General features: G+C 46.6%; 1 protein-coding gene across 3 annotated transcripts in view; it reads left to right on the top strand.

Moving 5' to 3' along the window:
• LOC109881229 (A-kinase anchor protein 13) overlaps window positions 1–14,108 on the top strand; it is a 95,202-nt gene that overhangs the window by 4,244 nt on the left and 76,850 nt on the right. For all 3 annotated transcript variants that reach the window (XM_031820399.1, XM_031820398.1, XM_031820397.1), the window contains exons 2-4: window positions 103–274; window positions 13,030–13,097; window positions 13,405–13,483. In XM_031820399.1, coding sequence (XP_031676259.1) covers window positions 103–274; window positions 13,030–13,097; window positions 13,405–13,483 — 319 coding nt within the window. The remainder of the gene's footprint in view (window positions 1–102; window positions 275–13,029; window positions 13,098–13,404; window positions 13,484–14,108) is intronic.

Below are 14,108 nucleotides of genomic sequence, written 5' to 3'. Positions count from 1 at the left end.
ATTCTGTTTCAAGGCAGGGAAAGGAGGAACGGAGAGAGAGGGTAGCTGTACTGTCTGACCTTATTCTGTTTCTACTCCTAATCCCCCTTCTTCCACCTGCAGGAAAAGGATGGAGAGAAGAGTCGAGACAAAGACGAGAGGAGAGAGGCAAAGGCCAGAGAGAGATGTATGCTGAACGGACATCACTTCAGCATGGTCTCCTCCCAGACACAATCCTCCTCCTGCCACCAATGCAGCAAAACCATCAACACTAAGGATGCCTTTCTCTGCACCAGTAAGACAGCATCAGTCAATACAACTCTAACAAAACCAACTATTAGCAGGTTTAGTAGATACACACCATATCGCTCAAGATGGCGCCGACAGAGAGGGCTGCCTTGCTTCTAATCCTTAGGAAACATTTCAGTATTTATTTTTATTTTGATGTATTATTTCTTACATTGTTAGCCCAGACAATCTTAAGTTTTATTACATACAGCCGGGAAGAACTATTGGATATCAGAGCGATGTCAACTTACCAACACTACGACCAGGAATACGACTTTCCCGAAGCGGATCCTTTGTCCGCACCACTCGGGGCAATTGAACTGATTCCAGAGGCTGATCCAAAACAACTCTGCCGGAGAAGAGGCAGACAGATCAGTCTTCTGGTCAGACTTCGGAGGTGCGCACACCACCCACCACTCCCGAGTATATTACTCTCCAATGTCCAGTCCCTAGATAACATGGTCGATGAAATCAGGGCGAGGTTTGCTTTCCAGAGAGACATCAGGGATTGTAACATACTCTGTCGTCGCGCAGACAGTAATAAACATCTCTTTGGGAAGAAGGGCGGGGGTATCATGTTTAATGACTCATGGTGTAATTGTAACAACAGGAATTCAAGTATTTTTGTTCACCTGACCTAGAATTCCTCATAATCAAATGCCGACCATATTATCTCTCAAGATAATTATCTTTTGTTATTGTCACAGCCATATATATCCCCCCTCAAGTCAATACCACAATGGCCCTCAAGGAACTTCAATGGACTATATTGGAAACCATATATGCTGAGGCTGAATTAATTGTAGCTGGGGATTTTAACAAACAAAATTTGAGAACAAGGCTACCTAAATTCTATCAGCATATCGACTGTAGCACTCGCACTGGAAAACCACTGGATCATTGCTACTCTAACTTCCGCAATGCTTACAAGGCCCTCCCCCGCCCTTATTTCGTCAAATATGAACACGTATCTATTTTGCTCCTCCATTCCTATAGGCAGAAACTTAAACAGGAAGTACCCATGCTAAGGACTATTTAACGCCAGTCTGACCAATCGGGAATCCACGTTTCAAGATTGTTTTGATTACAGGGACTGGGATATGTTCTGGATAGTGTCAGAGAATAATACCATAGGGCTTTGCACAATTGGCCCAGCGTCGTCCGGGTTTGGCCGGGGTAGGCCGTCATTGTAAATAAGAGTTTGATCTTAACTGACTTGCCTAGTTAAAGGTTAAAATAAATAAAAAGTTTAAATTAAATCAAATCATCCAAATGTCGACAAAGTGGAGTCGCAATTCAACGGCTCAGACACGAGACGATTGTCTGCAGACAATCACGGACTGCAAAAGGTAAACCAGCCACGTCACGGACACCGACGTCTTGCTTCCAGGTAAACTAAACACCTTCTTTGCCACTTTGAGGATAATACAGTGCCACCAACGTGGCCCGCTACCAAGGACTGTGGAATCTCCTTCTCCGTGGCTGATGGAGTTCCTCTGCGTACACATTTTAAGTTCCTCTGCGTACACATCACTGACAATATGAAATGGTCCATCCAAACAGACAGTGTGGTGAAGAAGGTGCAACAACACCTCTTCAAACTCAGGAGGCTGAAGAAATGTGGCTTGTCACCTAAAACCCTCACAAACTTTTACACATGCACAATCGAGAGCATCCTTTCGGGCTGTACCACGCCCGGAATGGCAACTGCACCGCCCACAACCGCAAGGCTCTCCAGAGGGTAATGCGGTCTGCACAACGCATCACCGGGGGCAAACTACCTGCCCTCCAGGACACCTACACCACCCGATGTCACAGGAAGTGACATTTTATTTTTATTTTACCTTTATTTTACCAGGCAAGTCAGTTAAGAACAAATTCTTATTTTCAATGACAGCCTAGGAACAGTGGGTTAACTGCCTGTTCAGGGGCAGAACGACAGACCTTGTCAGCTCGGGGATTCGAACTTGCAACATTTCGGTTACTAGACCAACGCTCTAACCACTAGGCTACCCTGCCGCCATAAAGATCATCAAGGACAATAACCACCCGAGCCACTGCCTGTTCACACCACTACCATCCAGAAAGCGAGCTCAGTACAGGTGCATCAAAGCTGAGACTGAAACAGCTTCTATCTCTAGGCCATCAGACTGTTAATGGAAGCCTCTCAAACATAATCCAGGTAGAATCAGGAATTCCCCAGGGCAGCTGTTTAGGCCCCTTGCAGGTAGAATCAGGAATTCCCCAGAGTAGCTGTTTAGGCCCCTTGCTTTTTTCAACCTTTACTAACTGAATACCACTGACTTTGAGTAAAGACAGAGTGTCTATGTATGTGGATGACTTACGGAGTTGACGTCAGACAACACTCTGAATGAGTTGTGACGTTCGACAACAACCTGAATGAGTTTGTTTTACAGAGTTGACGTTAGAAAACAATCTGAATGAGTTTGATTTATGGAATTGAAGTGGTATACAAGGTAGCAATTTAGTTTTTCTTCAGTTGCTTCATGACTAAAAACTAATCAAAATAAACATATTTAAACCAAAATGAAAAAATTCTATCAAGGAGATGGAGTTGACAGCTCATTGTTGTGATAATGGTGATTTCAATATTTTATGATTTCATCTATTAAAAGTAGAGAACTTTCCAGAGTGGTCTTCTTGTACTACATAGAATGAGGACATGAAGATGGGGTCCTTATGGTATAGCTTTCCCTGCTCATCCCTGATTCATTTAGGATTTAAGACCAATTTGACGGAGTTCACCATATCTCCAGGGACATCTTTTAGGAATCACATTTTTTAAGACTATTTCTCTTAAAGGCAGAGAGGGCTCTCACAAGAAACTACAAGATATTTATTTTAAAACTATAAAAATATTATTGCAGGTTTATAGAATAAAAATATATATAATTGGAGAGTTGAAACTGGTATAATTTGCTCCAGACAAGGGCATGTCTAGGCATAGAGCCAATATGAAAATGTATAATATAGAAAATATTTAGAGAATTACAAAAGCAAATCTTTCCCAAATTAAATTCCACTAAATGTAATTTAATCTGAATTAATACAACAAAAGAAAAACAAATTGACGATAAATATAAAGTTTCCCAACAAGGAATGTCCCAACTTTCAAGAATCCCTAAAGGACTATGGTGTCATTCTGGACATACGCCAACACTCTAGTTCTGTAGACCAGTCCAACTCTGTAGACCAGTCCACTTCTTTGGTTCTGTAGACCAGTCCATTTCTCTGGTTCTGTAGACCAGTCCAACTCTCTGGTTCTGTAGACCAGTCCAACTCTCTGGTTCTGTAGACCAGTCAACTTCTCTGGTTCTGTAGACCAGTCCAACTTTCTGGTTCTGTAGACCAGTCCAACTCTCTGCTTCTGTAGACCACTCCAACTCTCTGGTTCTGTAGACCAGTCCAACTCTCTAGTTCTGTAGACCAGTCCAACTCTGTAGACCAGTTCACTTCTCTGGTTCTGTAGACCAGTCCACTTCTCTGGTTCTGTAGATCAGTTCACTTCTCTGGTTCTGTAGACCAGTCCACTTCTCTGGTTCTGTAGATCAGTCCAACTCTCTAGTTCTGTAGACCAGTCAAACTCTGTAGAAAAGTCCACTTCTCTGGTTCTATAGACCAGTCCACTTCTCTGGTTCTGTAGACTAGTCCACTTCTCTGGCTCTGTAGACCAGTCCAATTCTATGGTTCTGTAGACCAGTCCAATTCTATGGTTCTGTAGACCAGTCCAATTATCTGGTTCTGTAGACCAGTCCAACTCTCTGGTTCTGTAGACCAGTCCAACTCTCTAGTTCTGTAGACCAGTCCAACTCTGTAGAACAGTCCACTTCTCTGGTTCTGTAGACCAGTCCACTTCTCTGGCTCTGTAGACCAGTCCAATTCTATGGTTCTGTAGACCAGTCCACTTCTCTGGTTCTGTAGACCAGTCCAACTCTCTGGTTCTGTAGACCAGTCCAACTCTCTAGTTCTGTAGACCAGTCTAACTCTGTAGAACAGTCCACTTCTCTGGTTCTGTAGACCAGTCCACTTCTCTGGCTCTGTAGACCAGTCCAATTCTATGGTTCTGTAGACCAGTCCACTTATCTGGTTCTGTAGACCAGTCCAACTCTCTGGTTCTGTAGACCAGTCCAACTCTCTGGTTCTCTAGACTCGTCCAACTGTCTGGTTATGTAGACCAGTCCACCTCTCTGGTTCTGTAGACCAGTCCAACTCTCTAGTTCTGTAGACCAGTCCAACTCTGTAGACCAGTCCACTTCTCTGGTTCTGTAGACCAGTCCAACTCTCTGGTTCTCTAGACCCGTCCAACTGTCTGGTTATGTAGACCAGTCCAACTCTCTGGTTCTGTAGACCAGTCCAACTCTCTGGCTCTGTAGACCAGTCCAATTCTATGGCTCTGTAGACCAGTCCACTTCTATGGTTCTGTAGACCAGTCCAACTCTCTGGTTCTGTAGACCAGTCCAACTTTCTGGTTCTGTAGACCACTCCAACTCTCTGGTTCTGTAGACCACTCCAACTCTCTGGTTCTGTAGATCAGTCCAACTCTCTAGGTCTGTAGACCAGTCAAACTCTGTAGGAAAGTCCACTTCTCTGGTTCTATAGACCAGTCCACTTCTCTGGTTCTGTAGACCAGTCCACTTCTCTGGTTCTGTAGATCAGTCCAACTCTCTAGGTCTGTAGACCAGTCAAACTCTGTAGAAAAGTCCACTTCTCTGGTTCTATAGACCAGTCCACTTCTCTGGCTCTGTAGACCAGTCCAATTCTATGGTTCTGTAGACCAGTCCAACTGTCTGGTTCTGTAGACCAGTCCAATTCTATGGTTCTGTAGACCAGTCCAACTCTCTGGTTCTGTAGACCAGTCCAACTCTCTGGTTCTGTAGACCAGTCCAACTCTCTGGTTCTGTAGACCAGTCCAACTCTCTGGTTCTGTAGACCAGTCCAACTCTCTGGTTCTGTAGACCAGTCCAACTCTCTGGTTCTGTAGACCAGTCTATCTCTCTGGTTCTGTAGACCAGTCTATCTCTCTGGTTCTGTAGACCAGTCTAACTCTGTAGACCAGTCTAACTCTCTGGTTCTGTAGACCAGTCCAACTCTCTGGTTCTGTAGACCAGTCCAACTCTCTGGTTCTGTAGACCAGTCCAACTCTCTGGTTCTGTAGACCAGTCTATCTCTGTAGACCAGTCTAACTCTCTGGTTCTGTAGACCAGTCTAACTCTCTGGTTCTGTAGACCAGTCTAACTCTCTGGTTCTGTAGACCAGTCTAACTCTCTGGTTCTGTAGACCAGTCTAACTCTGTAGACCAGTCTAACTCTCTGGTTCTGTAGACCAGTCCAACTCTGTAGACCAGTCCAACTCTCTGGTTCTGTAGACCAGTCCAACTCTCTGGCTCTGTAGACCAGTCCAACTCTGTAGACCAGTCCAACTCTCTGGTTCTGTAGACCAGTCCAACTCTCTGGTTCTGTAGACCAGTCCAACTCTGTAGACCAGTCCAACTCTCTGGTTCTGTAGACCAGTCCAACTCTGTAGACCAGTCCAACTCTGTAGACCAGTCCAACTCTCTGGTTCTGTAGACCAGTCCAACTCTCTGGTTCTGTAGACCAGTCCAACTCTGTAGACCAGTCTAACTCTCTGGTTCTGTAGACCAGTCCAACTCTGTAGACCAGTCCAACTCTGTAGACCAGTCCAACTCTCTGGTTCTGTAGACCAGTCCAACTCTCTGGTTCTGTAGACCAGTCTAACTCTCTGGTTCTGTAGACCAGTCCAACTCTGTAGACCAGTCCAACTCTCTGGTTCTGTAGACCAGTCTAACTCTCTGGTTCTGTAGACCAGTCTAACTCTGTAGACCAGTCTAACTCTCTGGTTCTGTAGACCAGTCCAACTCTGTATACCAGTCCAACTCTCTGGTTCTGTAGACCAGTCCAACTCTCTGGCTCTGTAGACCAGTCCAACTCTGTAGACCAGTCCAACTCTCTGGTTCTGTAGACCAGTCCAACTCTCTGGTTCTGTAGACCAGTCCAACTCTGTAGACCAGTCCAACTCTCTGGTTCTGTAGACTAGTCCAACTCTGTAGACCAGTCCAACTCTGTAGACCAGTCCAACTCTCTGGTTCTGTAGACCAGTCCAACTCTCTGGTTCTGTAGACCAGTCCAACTCTGTAGACCAGTCTAACTCTCTGGTTCTGTAGACCAGTCCAACTCTGTAGACCAGTCCAACTCTCTGGTTCTGTAGACCAGTCCAACTCTCTGGTTCTGTAGACCAGTCTAACTCTGTAGACCAGTCCAACTCTCTGGTTCTGTAGACCAGTCCAACTCTGTAGACCAGTCCAACTCTCTGGTTCTGTAGACCAGTCCAACTCTGTAGACCAGTCCAACTCTGTAGACCAGTCCAACTCTCTGGTTCTGTAGACCAGTCCAACTCTCTGGTTCTGTAGACCAGTCTAACTCTGTAGACCAGTCCAACTCTCTGGTTCTGTAGACCAGTCCAACTCTCTGGTTCTGTAGACCAGTCCAACTCTCTGGTTCTGTAGACCAGTCCAACTCTGTAGACCAGTCCAACTCTCTGGTTCTGTAGACCAGTCCAACTCTGTAGACCAGTCCAACTCTCTGGTTCTGTAGACCAGTCCAACTCTGTAGACCAGTCCAACTCTCTGGTTCTGTAGACCAGTCTATCTCTCTGGTTCTGTAGACCAGTCTATCTCCCTGGTTCTGTAGACCAGTCTAACTCTGTAGACCAGTCCAACTCTCTGGTTCTGTAGACCAGTCCAACTCTGTAGACCAGTCCAACTCTCTGGTTCTGTAGACCAGTCTATCTCTCTGGTTCTGTAGACCAGTCTATCTCCCTGGTTCTGTAGACCAGTCTAACTCTGTAGACCAGTCCAACTCTCTGGTTCTGTAGACCAGTCCAACTCTGTAGACCAGTCCAACTCTCTGGTTCTGTAGACCAGTCCAACTCTGTAGACCAGTCCACTTCTTTGGTTCTGTAGACCAGTCCATTTCTCTGGTTCTGTAGACCAGTCCAACTCTCTGGTTCTGTAGACCAGTCCAACTCTCTGGTTCTGTAGACCAGTCAACTTCTCTGGTTCTGTAGACCAGTCCAACTTTCTGGTTCTGTAGACCAGTCCAACTCTCTGCTTCTGTAGACCACTCCAACTCTCTGGTTCTGTAGACCAGTCCAACTCTCTAGTTCTGTAGACCAGTCCAACTCTGTAGACCAGTTCACTTCTCTGGTTCTGTAGACCAGTCCACTTCTCTGGTTCTGTAGATCAGTTCACTTCTCTGGTTCTGTAGACCAGTCCACTTCTCTGGTTCTGTAGATCAGTCCAACTCTCTAGTTCTGTAGACCAGTCAAACTCTGTAGAAAAGTCCACTTCTCTGGTTCTATAGACCAGTCCACTTCTCTGGTTCTGTAGACTAGTCCACTTCTCTGGCTCTGTAGACCAGTCCAATTCTATGGTTCTGTAGACCAGTCCAATTCTATGGTTCTGTAGACCAGTCCAATTATCTGGTTCTGTAGACCAGTCCAACTCTCTGGTTCTGTAGACCAGTCCAACTCTCTAGTTCTGTAGACCAGTCCAACTCTGTAGAACAGTCCACTTCTCTGGTTCTGTAGACCAGTCCACTTCTCTGGCTCTGTAGACCAGTCCAATTCTATGGTTCTGTAGACCAGTCCACTTCTCTGGTTCTGTAGACCAGTCCAACTCTCTGGTTCTGTAGACCAGTCCAACTCTCTAGTTCTGTAGACCAGTCTAACTCTGTAGAACAGTCCACTTCTCTGGTTCTGTAGACCAGTCCACTTCTCTGGCTCTGTAGACCAGTCCAATTCTATGGTTCTGTAGACCAGTCCACTTATCTGGTTCTGTAGACCAGTCCAACTCTCTGGTTCTGTAGACCAGTCCAACTCTCTGGTTCTCTAGACTCGTCCAACTGTCTGGTTATGTAGACCAGTCCACCTCTCTGGTTCTGTAGACCAGTCCAACTCTCTAGTTCTGTAGACCAGTCCAACTCTGTAGACCAGTCCACTTCTCTGGTTCTGTAGACCAGTCCAACTCTCTGGTTCTCTAGACCCGTCCAACTGTCTGGTTATGTAGACCAGTCCAACTCTCTGGTTCTGTAGACCAGTCCAACTCTCTGGCTCTGTAGACCAGTCCAATTCTATGGCTCTGTAGACCAGTCCACTTCTATGGTTCTGTAGACCAGTCCAACTCTCTGGTTCTGTAGACCAGTCCAACTTTCTGGTTCTGTAGACCACTCCAACTCTCTGGTTCTGTAGACCACTCCAACTCTCTGGTTCTGTAGATCAGTCCAACTCTCTAGGTCTGTAGACCAGTCAAACTCTGTAGGAAAGTCCACTTCTCTGGTTCTATAGACCAGTCCACTTCTCTGGTTCTGTAGACCAGTCCACTTCTCTGGTTCTGTAGATCAGTCCAACTCTCTAGGTCTGTAGACCAGTCAAACTCTGTAGAAAAGTCCACTTCTCTGGTTCTATAGACCAGTCCACTTCTCTGGCTCTGTAGACCAGTCCAATTCTATGGTTCTGTAGACCAGTCCAACTGTCTGGTTCTGTAGACCAGTCCAATTCTATGGTTCTGTAGACCAGTCCAACTCTCTGGTTCTGTAGACCAGTCCAACTCTCTGGTTCTGTAGACCAGTCCAACTCTCTGGTTCTGTAGACCAGTCCAACTCTCTGGTTCTGTAGACCAGTCCAACTCTCTGGTTCTGTAGACCAGTCCAACTCTCTGGTTCTGTAGACCAGTCTATCTCTCTGGTTCTGTAGACCAGTCTATCTCTCTGGTTCTGTAGACCAGTCTAACTCTGTAGACCAGTCTAACTCTCTGGTTCTGTAGACCAGTCCAACTCTCTGGTTCTGTAGACCAGTCCAACTCTCTGGTTCTGTAGACCAGTCCAACTCTCTGGTTCTGTAGACCAGTCTATCTCTGTAGACCAGTCTAACTCTCTGGTTCTGTAGACCAGTCTAACTCTCTGGTTCTGTAGACCAGTCTAACTCTCTGGTTCTGTAGACCAGTCTAACTCTCTGGTTCTGTAGACCAGTCTAACTCTGTAGACCAGTCTAACTCTCTGGTTCTGTAGACCAGTCCAACTCTGTAGACCAGTCCAACTCTCTGGTTCTGTAGACCAGTCCAACTCTCTGGCTCTGTAGACCAGTCCAACTCTGTAGACCAGTCCAACTCTCTGGTTCTGTAGACCAGTCCAACTCTCTGGTTCTGTAGACCAGTCCAACTCTGTAGACCAGTCCAACTCTCTGGTTCTGTAGACCAGTCCAACTCTGTAGACCAGTCCAACTCTGTAGACCAGTCCAACTCTCTGGTTCTGTAGACCAGTCCAACTCTCTGGTTCTGTAGACCAGTCCAACTCTGTAGACCAGTCTAACTCTCTGGTTCTGTAGACCAGTCCAACTCTGTAGACCAGTCCAACTCTGTAGACCAGTCCAACTCTCTGGTTCTGTAGACCAGTCCAACTCTCTGGTTCTGTAGACCAGTCTAACTCTCTGGTTCTGTAGACCAGTCCAACTCTGTAGACCAGTCCAACTCTCTGGTTCTGTAGACCAGTCTAACTCTCTGGTTCTGTAGACCAGTCTAACTCTGTAGACCAGTCTAACTCTCTGGTTCTGTAGACCAGTCCAACTCTGTATACCAGTCCAACTCTCTGGTTCTGTAGACCAGTCCAACTCTCTGGCTCTGTAGACCAGTCCAACTCTGTAGACCAGTCCAACTCTCTGGTTCTGTAGACCAGTCCAACTCTCTGGTTCTGTAGACCAGTCCAACTCTGTAGACCAGTCCAACTCTCTGGTTCTGTAGACTAGTCCAACTCTGTAGACCAGTCCAACTCTGTAGACCAGTCCAACTCTCTGGTTCTGTAGACCAGTCCAACTCTCTGGTTCTGTAGACCAGTCCAACTCTGTAGACCAGTCTAACTCTCTGGTTCTGTAGACCAGTCCAACTCTGTAGACCAGTCCAACTCTCTGGTTCTGTAGACCAGTCCAACTCTCTGGTTCTGTAGACCAGTCTAACTCTGTAGACCAGTCCAACTCTCTGGTTCTGTAGACCAGTCCAACTCTGTAGACCAGTCCAACTCTCTGGTTCTGTAGACCAGTCCAACTCTGTAGACCAGTCCAACTCTGTAGACCAGTCCAACTCTCTGGTTCTGTAGACCAGTCCAACTCTCTGGTTCTGTAGACCAGTCTAACTCTGTAGACCAGTCCAACTCTCTGGTTCTGTAGACCAGTCCAACTCTCTGGTTCTGTAGACCAGTCCAACTCTCTGGTTCTGTAGACCAGTCCAACTCTGTAGACCAGTCCAACTCTCTGGTTCTGTAGACCAGTCCAACTCTGTAGACCAGTCCAACTCTCTGGTTCTGTAGACCAGTCCAACTCTGTAGACCAGTCCAACTCTCTGGTTCTGTAGACCAGTCTATCTCTCTGGTTCTGTAGACCAGTCTATCTCCCTGGTTCTGTAGACCAGTCTAACTCTGTAGACCAGTCCAACTCTCTGGTTCTGTAGACCAGTCCAACTCTGTAGACCAGTCCAACTCTCTGGTTCTGTAGACCAGTCTATCTCTCTGGTTCTGTAGACCAGTCTATCTCCCTGGTTCTGTAGACCAGTCTAACTCTGTAGACCAGTCCAACTCTCTGGTTCTGTAGACCAGTCCAACTCTGTAGACCAGTCCAACTCTCTGGTTCTGTAGACCAGTCCAACTCTGTAGACCAGTCCAACTCTCTGGTTCTGTAGACCAGTCCAACTCTCTGGTTCTGTAGACCAGTCCAACTCTGTAGACCAGTCCAACTCTCTGGTTCTGTAGACCAGTCCAACTCTCTGGTTCTGTAGACCAGTCTAACTCTGTAGACCAGTCCAACTCTCTGGTTCTGTAGACCAGTCCAACTCTGTAGACCAGTCCAACTCTCTGGTTCTGTAGACCAGTCCAACTCTGTAGACCAGTCCAACTCTGTAGACCAGTCCAACTCTCTGGTTCTGTAGACCAGTCCAACTCTCTGGTTCTGTAGACCAGTCTAACTCTGTAGACCAGTCCAACTCTCTGGTTCTGTAGACCAGTCCAACTCTCTGGTTCTGTAGACCAGTCCAACTCTCTGGTTCTGTAGACCAGTCCAACTCTGTAGACCAGTCCAACTCTCTGGTTCTGTAGACCAGTCCAACTCTGTAGACCAGTCCAACTCTCTGGTTCTGTAGACCAGTCCAACTCTGTAGACCAGTCCAACTCTCTGGTTCTGTAGACCAGTCTATCTCTCTGGTTCTGTAGACCAGTCTATCTCCCTGGTTCTGTAGACCAGTCTAACTCTGTAGACCAGTCCAACTCTCTGGTTCTGTAGACCAGTCCAACTCTGTAGACCAGTCCAACTCTCTGGTTCTGTAGACCAGTCCAACTCTGTAGACCAGTCCAACTCTCTGGTTCTGTAGACCAGTCCAACTCTCTGGTTCTGTAGACCAGTCCAACTCTGTAGACCAGTCCAACTCTCTGGTTCTGTAGACCAGTCCAACTCTCTGGTTCTGTAGACCAGTCTAACTCTGTAGACCAGTCCAACTCTCTGGTTCTGTAGACCAGTCCAACTCTGTAGACCAGTCCAACTCTCTGGTTCTGTAGACCAGTCCAACTCTGTAGACCAGTCCAACTCTGTAGACCAGTCCAACTCTCTGGTTCTGTAGACCAGTCCAACTCTCTGGTTCTGTAGACCAGTCTAACTCTGTAGACCAGTCCAACTCTCTGGTTCTGTAGACCAGTCCAACTCTCTGGTTCTGTAGACCAGTCCAACTCTCTGGTTCTGTAGACCAGTCCAACTCTGTAGACCAGTCCAACTCTCTGGTTCTGTAGACCAGTCCAACTCTGTAGACCAGTCCAACTCTCTGGTTCTGAAGACCAGTCCAACTCTGTAGACCAGTCCAACTCTCTGGTTCTGTAGACCAGTCTATCTCTCTGGTTCTGTAGACCAGTCTATCTCCCTGGTTCTGTAGACCAGTCTAACTCTGTAGACCAGTCCAACTCTCTGGTTCTGTAGACCAGTCCAACTCTGTAGACCAGTCCAACTCTCTGGTTCTGTAGACCAGTCCAACTCTCTGGTTCTGTAGACCAGTCCAACTCTCTGGTTCTGTAGACCAGTCTAACTCTGTAGACCAGTCCAACTCTCTGGTTCTGTAGACCAGTCCAACTCTCTGGTTCTGTAGACCAGTCCAACTCTCTGGTTCTGTAGACCAGTCCAACTCTGTAGACCAGTCCAACTCTCTGGTTCTGTAGACCAGTCCAACTCTGTAGACCAGTCCAACTCTCTGGTTCTGTAGACCAGTCCAACTCTGTAGACCAGTCCAACTCTCTGGTTCTGTAGACCAGTCTATCTCTCTGGTTCTGTAGACCAGTCTATCTCCCTGGTTCTGTAGACCAGTCTAACTCTGTAGACCAGTCCAACTCTCTGGTTCTGTAGACCAGTCCAACTCTGTAGACCAGTCCAACTCTCTGGTTCTGTAGACCAGTCCAACTCTCTGGTTCTGTAGACCAGTCCAACTCTGTAGACCAGTCCAACTCTCTGGTTCTGTAGACCAGTCCAACTCTCTGGTTCTGTAGACCAGTCCAACTCTGTAGACCAGTCCAACTCTCTGGTTCTGTAGACCAGTCTATCTCCCCAGTCACAGTTCATAACACATGAAAGAACTCCCCTGGAAGATTATTCTGTTGAAGTTTTTACTTTAAGATTTAGAGTTGCATTTTATTTTGTATTTTTCAGATTGCAATTCACATGTTCATAAGAGTTGTAGAGAAAGCCTGCCTGTCTGTGCCAAGGTGAAGATGAAGGTAAGGAAAAACTGTATTTAAAACTATTTTCAGACCATTTTGTCAGCCTATAAAATGAGTAGCCTACAAGGACATCATGTTTTTATGTACTAGCTCATTTTGTCAGCCAATAGGATGAGTAGCCTACAAGAACATCATGTTTTTATGTACTAGATCATTTTGTCAGCCAATAGGATGAGTAGCCTACAAGAACATCATGTTTTTATGTACTAGATCATTTTGTCAGCCAATAGGATGAGTAGCATACAGGACATCAAGGTCATGAACTTATTTACACTACTGAAGTCCTGGATTGTTTTCCCTCCAGTCGCCCAGACAGCAGTTTGCAGTTCCAGATTCAGCCACCATTCCTGTTGTCACCCGGAGACCAAAACGAGGGTTAAACCGTGAGTCCATCTTAAATATACTCAATAGTCATACTGTTGGTGTTAACCAGAGTCATCACATCCCTGTCCTGGTCCCAGATCTGTTGGTGTTAACCAGAGCCACCACAGTCCTGTCCTGGTCCCAGATCTGTTCGTGTTAACCAGAGCCACCACAGTCCTGTCCTGGTCCCAGATCTGTTGGTGTTAACCAGAGTCACCACAGCCCTGTCCTGGTCCCAGATCTGTTGGTGTTAACCAGAGCCACCACAGCCCTGTCCTGGTCCCAGATCTGTTGGTGTTAACCAGAGCCACCACAGCCTTGTCCTGGTCCCAGATCTGTTGGTGTTAACCAGAGCCACCACAGCCTTGTCCTGGTCCCAGATCTGTTGGTGTTAACCAGTCAGAATACAATCCAAGTCTGCATGTATCTGTTCCCAATAGAGTCGTACAGGGCTGGATGTATCTGTTACCTATAGAGTCCTACAGGGCTGGATGTATCTGTTCCCTATAGAGTCCTACAGGGCTGCATGTATCTGTTCCCTATAGAGTCCTACAGGGCTGGATGTATCTGTTCCCTATAGAGTCCTACAGGGCTGGATGTATCTGTTCCCTATAGAGTCCTACAGGGCTGGATGTATCTGTTCCC

The sequence above is a fragment of the Oncorhynchus kisutch genome, unplaced genomic scaffold, assembly GCF_002021735.2.
Source record: "Oncorhynchus kisutch isolate 150728-3 unplaced genomic scaffold, Okis_V2 scaffold3334, whole genome shotgun sequence".
Lineage (NCBI taxonomy): Eukaryota > Metazoa > Chordata > Actinopteri > Salmoniformes > Salmonidae > Oncorhynchus > Oncorhynchus kisutch.
Note: the sequence above shows the minus strand (reverse complement) of the source record. Positions and strands in the feature narration are given on the sequence as shown.